General features: G+C 42.0%; 1 protein-coding gene across 5 annotated transcripts in view; it reads left to right on the forward strand.

Moving 5' to 3' along the window:
* Positions 1-6385, forward strand: part of Tpx2 (TPX2 microtubule nucleation factor) — a 54266-nt gene extending 47881 nt beyond the window's left edge. For all 5 annotated transcript variants that reach the window (XM_071608824.1, XM_027945306.2, XM_071608826.1 and 2 more), the window contains one exon: positions 31-6385. In XM_071608824.1, coding sequence (XP_071464925.1) covers positions 31-141 — 111 coding nt within the window. In that variant the 3' untranslated portion in view covers positions 142-6385. The remainder of the gene's footprint in view (positions 1-30) is intronic.
* The last annotated feature ends 285 nt before the right edge of the window (positions 6386-6670 follow it).

The following is a 6670-nucleotide window of genomic DNA, read 5'->3' on the forward strand; positions in this document are numbered from 1 at the left end:
CAGTGGTAACTTATTTTCTCTTCTCTGCAGGTGCACAAGGCAAATCCAATACGCAAGTACCAGGCTGTGGAGGTAAAGTCAAGTGACCAGCCTCTGACAGTGCCTGTATCTCCTAAGTTCTCCACTCGATTCCACTGCTGAACTCTGCTGTGAGTTGCAGATGCTGCTTGGCAACAGGAGCTGCTCCTTATATCACACCAGGCATGGACCTACCTACCCATGCCTAGCAGAGCATACCTGACAACGGTGGACTCCAGTTTTGTTGAGAATTGTTCTCATTCATTTTTGAGGCTAACACTGAGACGTGGTTCATCTGTGTCTCCATCATACTCCTTATAGTTATTTCCTTTAAACCATCAGTTGACCTTTAATATTGGACTTAACTCTGACTAGGATTTTAGGTGTCTGTGTCAGCACAGTGCAATTTCTATTTCCCTTTATCCCCTTCCTTTTTATATAAATATGTGTGTGTGTGTGTGTGTGTGTGTGTTTTAATCAGAAAATAAAGTAGTTAAATCCTCAGATAGGGTTTAAGTCATGGTTTAAATGAGGAATAATCTATATCAGATTTTTTTTCATCATCTCTGCATGAAAATGAATTTATAGTTTAGGAGTCCTGCACCAGTGAGCAGGTAGAACAACACATGGATTCATAGGGAACCACATGGCACCATTTGCAAGCTTCTAGCAGAGCTGCTATAGGCACAGTCTCTCTCATCAGTGCTGATTATAACAGGGAATGGTGCCGCATGCATTTTAAGACCTAGCCTAGCGTATTCTGTTTTGTTCTACCCTTCCTGATTTTGTTATTTAATGTTAAGTCTGTCAGGTCCCTTTAGAGGTCAAATCTTACTGAGGAATGGGTAATTGGAGAGGTGGGTCCAGGAACTTTTAAGAACATAGACTCTGTCCTTAAAGGAAAATGCTTTGTAACTTTTTTCTATCTTAATGTCAGAATATCCTCCACATTTTACTACCTCCCTCCCAGTAATCACCCAGTCATGTGTGTTATGCCTTTGCATAGTCTGTGCCTTTTTCCCTCAATGAGCTGCTTCTCCTCTTGTAAATTCCTCCTTTTAAAACTTAGCTCAAGTAAAATCTTTTAGAAATTTTTTGTTAACCATTTGGCCTTCTCAGATAAGGAGGGTCCTTCTTTCTTAGTGTCTCCAAAATGTTACTTGTATAAAATCTCTCTAAGAGAGCAATTATATTACATATGAGTTACTATTGTTCACAAACTATTATAATAGAGATGTCAGTTCCTTGAACTCTCTGTGTGTGTACGCGCTGCTGGGGATAGAACCCAGGGCCTCACACATGTTAGGCCCTCCTCTACCGCTGAGCCACATACCCAGCCCTATCTCTCCATTTCCATGTTTTTTTGTGGCTTTCACAGAGTTGGCTTGGGTCTGTGTTAAATAATACATTTTCTTTTAGATTTCATTTATTTTTGAGCATCTACTCTGTCAGTTATCTTCCACACCATTAGATATAGAAACATTAGTGTTCTGTGTAGACCAGTTCCTCAGCACTTTGTGATATTAGCCCTATTTTATATTCATCATTTTATTCTCTCAGTGAACTTTTGTAAACCTATTGTGCAGGCCATTGTAGATTCAGCAGTGGGTGACTGAACAAGAGTGTTTTTCACAGTGTGATTTGCAGGTCTCTCATCCACCTGAATATCCACAAACTGGTACAAAATGCAATTCCTGGATTCATTTCCTAGAAGTATGCAGTATACAGTTGCATGACTACTTAGTCCATTTAACAAATATTGGGTGCTATATACCATGGCATTGAATACAGCAATGAGCAAAAACAAAGATCTTGCCTACATGGAGCTTACATTTTAAATGGGAGGGAGAGAGTAAGGGAATAACTGGGCCCTTTTGTCTGGTGAGAGGTGTTCCCATTCTGCTATGTGAGAATGAACTGGGGTGGCGAGGGGAGCATGGGAGGTTGTAACTGAGAGAGTGAGAGCTGGTGATAGCGGTGAAGATGGTAAGAAATGGTTGGATTCTTCTTTTTTTTTTTTTATTCTAATGAGTTACACATGACAGTAGAAAGCTCTTCAGAAATGGTTGGATCTTGGATGCATTTTGAGGTTGTAACTGCTGAGTTTTGCTAACAGACTGGATGTGGAGAATGAGAAGGGAGTTAAGGAGAGCATGCAGGTATCAGCCCAAACGCAGCTCCTCCATCCCTTGAACTGTGAGAAATCTGGTTCTACCTCAGTCCTTATATTTGGGGGCGGCGGGGGGGGGGGTGGGGATTCTCAGAGCTTTCTTTTTTCCTGGCACCTCTGTCGTTTCTTCACTTGAGAAACCATCTCTTGATCCTGTTTCTGTTCCATCCTACCCTGACTTTTTTTCTCTACTTGTAATTGCAGTTCTCCTGTAACCATTCACTGTCATTCATGTATTTCCATCTGATATTTTATTCATATAAAATCATTTTTTGATTTTGATTGTTTCAGGTGTAACAATAAATCCAGCCCTCAATTGAGAGTTTTGGGAAAAGTGTTATTGAGAATGATTAACTTAAGGGATCCTTCCACCCCATTTGCTTCATTCTATATTATCTCCTCTGCACAGTCACATCAGAGTGGTAACTATGTAGAGCCAGAGGGGTGGACAGACTACAATTGCTCCAATGTTTTAATAGAAAGGAGACCTGGACAGGTACTTGTAACACAGATGGCATGTGCTTCAGTAACTGAGTGATGTGGGAGCTAAGGGAGTCTCATTGGAAGCAAGGTTGTGTTTCATAAAATGTTTTCTCTTTTTTGGTACCAGGGATTGAACTCAGGGGCACTCGACCACTGAGTCACATCCCCAACCCTATTCTGTATTTTATTTAGAGACAGGGTATCACTGAGTTGATTAGCACCTCGCTTTTGCTGAGGCTTGCAATCCTCCTGCCTCAACCTCCTGAGCCGCTGGGATTACAGGAGTGCACCACCACAACCAGCTTGGTTTTCTTTTTTTTAAAATAAATATTACAAAAGTAGTACTGCTGGGCTGGGGATGTGGCTCAAGCGGTAGCGCGCTCGCCTGGCATGCGTGCGGCCTGGGTTCGATCCTCAGCACCACATACAAATAAGGATGTTGTGTCCGCCGATAAATAAATAAATATTAAAATTCTCTCTCTCTCTCTCTCTTTAAAAAAAAAAAAATTAAAAAAAAAAAAAGTAGTACTGCCTCTTGGAAACACACCAGTAGACATAAAATAAAACCTGCAAGTCTCCTTTCTTCACCTACTCCCATCCTCTGGAAGTAACCCCTTGTTCACAGTTCTGTATTCAAGAATGTTTACATGCACACACATTTATAGAGAATTTCCCCTGCCTTGAGAAAAATAAGATTATAGCTAGGTATATGTACACCCATAACTCCAGCAACTCTGGAGGCTGAGGCAGAATGATCACAAGTTTGAGTTCAGCCTGGGCAAGTTAGCAAGACCCTGTCTCGAAAAAAACAGCTGGGGATGGAGCTCAGTGATTGAATACTCTTGGAGTTACTCTCCAGGAGGGTTGGGGTGGGGAGAATTATAGCCTTCTGCATTAAAATGTTTTAAAAATTGGTTCTTGGAAAGGTTCTGTACATTCACATGATTGAAAATTTAGAAGATATAAAGCAGGGCCTGAGGCTGTAGCTCAGTGGCAGAGCACTTGCCTGGATGTGTGAGGCATTGGATTCTATCCTTAGCACCACATAAAAATAAACAAAATAAAGGCATACTGTCCATCTATAGGTAAGAAGAAGAAGCCAAAGCCTTTTCTCCCAGTTGTTCAATTGCCGTTCCCAGAGATAGTTGTCATATCCTTGTGTTCTCTTGCAGTTTCTATATATACGTGTTCCTACCTCCTCTGCTTTTATTACTATATGCAAATAGTGTTATACTCTATTCTCTACCTTTTTTCAACTTGTGATGTATCTGAATGATGTAGTTCAGGTGCTACCTCAAGCTTGTATCTGCCTCCTTACTGAAGTGTGAAGCCTCTTATGTGAACCTAGTGACATGGAGGTAGACCTCTGCATAATGTCCTAGGCTAGTGACTTGCAGCCCTAATGACTCAAGGGTAGGTCAGCAACCCCTCCTGGCTTAGTTGAGCTGTGGGCATTTGCTTATTTTGAGTATCTGGTTGAACCTGGGATCCTGTTAGATCCTGATGTCATTTTTCTTTTCAGTTCCCTTGAAGAAAGCCATCTCAGAGTTATCTTGTCTGCTGGGGAACTTCCTCATTGCTGAGAGTGGCAGTTAAAAAAGCTGTTAGTCATGTGGCCAGGCTCTGATTTCTACACAGGCAGGCTGAGTTTCAGCATGGTGTGGATCCAGGTAGGAATTGGTCAGCATTCTGAATCTTGAGTTGCTGTCTGCCTTGCAGCCTGCTGGGATGCTCAGTTTAGACAACATATAAAGTTTCCTGGAGATGGGACAAACCCAGGCCTATGGAAAGAGCAGGAAGGTTAAAGTGTGTGGTACTTTTCAGCAGTGACGAAGGCGTAACCAGGGAGCCGACATGTTTGCTCTGATGCCAAGAATTCCAGGACAATTTGTTATCCAGTTAAAGCCAGTGCAGTTGCTACAAAGAAGCCTGCGGCCAGCCCATCTCCCCTCATTTCCTTTGCCTTCTTGCCTACCTACTCTTTTCTAGCTCTGTGGAGAAGGCTGTTGACATTGGAAATGTCTGCTTGTTTTTATCATTCTCTTGTAAGAGAATAAAGGGCTGGGCTTAGGTCAAACCATGGCTCTTTTGTGCTGAAGGCGTCAGCTTCCTGAAAGGCTTCATAAATGCCGACTTTTCTCACAGAGAAACGTAGTTGAAGAGTCAGATTAATCTGCTTAAGGAAATGCTAGAAAGAATAATTTTGCAGACAGCCTGTTCTAAAGACATCAATTGCCCTTCTCCCTTAAAATGTTTTTAATTGGACAAAGGAAATAAAATCTGGCCTCTCTGATCTACAGAGGCCTATGTAGTTATGGGGCTGCTGACCTGCAACATTATAGGCAGGTGTGTGAATGTGCTACGAGTCTTGGCCATGTACTGCTGCCCAACTTGTTTTTGTGATGATTGTTATCTCCGGCCTTCTTTCAGGAGCAAAGGGTGGGAGAAATAGATTTCAGTGGGTCAGAATACTTAATAGTGGTCATTAACTTCTAGAAATGTAGTTCGGGGCCCATTGTTTAAACTTCCCTGGTGCCAAGGCGAGATGAGGAGTCTGTTCTTCTGTCACAGGCACGCATGCATTACACAGATGGCCTGGTGTTTGATGTAAAACTTGTGTTTGTATGCATTGTGTGTCTCTTCTGTACATACACACACACACACACACACACACACGTATTTGTGTACTGCTTTCTTTCACTTAGTACCACGTTTTTCCTGTATTATTGCATATTTTGTAAATGCCAATTTTAATAGCAGCCTACTGTTCTGAGTTTACTTCTCCCCTGTGAAGATGTTTGTTTTGCAAAGGATTGTTCTAGGTCCTATTTATAGGGCAGAGTTGTCTGTATTTGCATCCCCCTGATGTGTCATGTCTGTATCTAAATTTTAAATGGCTGTGTTCTAACCATTACCAGTTCAGCTTTGTAATTAAAATATATGCTCAAAAGGAAATACAAACCCCTCCCTAAAGCATAGTCAATGACATTATTCTGGCATATGCTCTTGCAAAATGGAGAGTTCCTTCTGGCTGATGTGATGTTAGCATTACTGGCACCTGTGCCCAGTGAAAAAATACATTGGCACTTAGCAAAACCTTTCTGGAGAAAATTGTAGTTCTGTTATTTTAAAGTCTTCCAAGTCTACATTTTCAAATAGGCTCACCCAGTGGATTTGTTATCTCTGAACCTTCATGTCCAATTTTTTGGGGGGGTTGCTGGGGACTGAATTCAGGGCCTCATCCTTGCTAGGCAAACTCTACTACTGAGCCATATCCTTGGCCCTCCAAGTCAGATTTGAAAGGAGAAAGTATGTTGTCCCACTTACTCTAGCTGGGCTTGTGTGTGTCTTGGGAAGAGCAAGGGTGGGGCTGGTATGGTGATGCAGGCCTATAATCCCAGTCAGTCTTAGGCTGAAGCAGGAGGATCACAAGTTTGGGGCCAGCCTGAGTCACTTAGGAAGACTATGTCTTAAAATGAAAAAAAAAAAAAAAAAAAGCGCTGGGGATGTAGCTCAGTGGTAGAGCACCCTTGGGTTCAATCCCCAGTGCTGCCAAAAAAAAATACAGAAAAGTGAGGGTGGGAGTCTACAGTCTCACATGTCGCTGACAGGCTGGGTAAACTTGAACAAGTTATCCCCCTTTCCTGGGCCTCAGTTTCCACATCTGTCAAGCAAGATTGAATCAGAACAATTAATAAAGCTCTTTTCATCTTCCATTTTTTTCTAGGCAATTTGTTTAAATCCCAGCATCCTTACTTTCATATTTATATTTCATCTATAGCCAGCTGCTCGATCCCTGCAAGAGGGCACCTCTAGCAAGTTCTGCCCCTTCTTTCCCATGTGAACTTCAACCAAATATGTTGGAAACCAGTGTGCTATCTTGTTGAGGACTTTCCAAGGGTTGTTCTGGAAGCGGAAATCTAGCCCAGATCACTCCAGGGGACTAATCCCTGAATAATGTCCTCTGACACACATATTTTCTTATGTTTCTCTTGACCT

Source organism: Marmota flaviventris, chromosome 2, assembly GCF_047511675.1.
Source record: "Marmota flaviventris isolate mMarFla1 chromosome 2, mMarFla1.hap1, whole genome shotgun sequence".
NCBI classification, from domain to species: domain Eukaryota; kingdom Metazoa; phylum Chordata; class Mammalia; order Rodentia; family Sciuridae; genus Marmota; species Marmota flaviventris.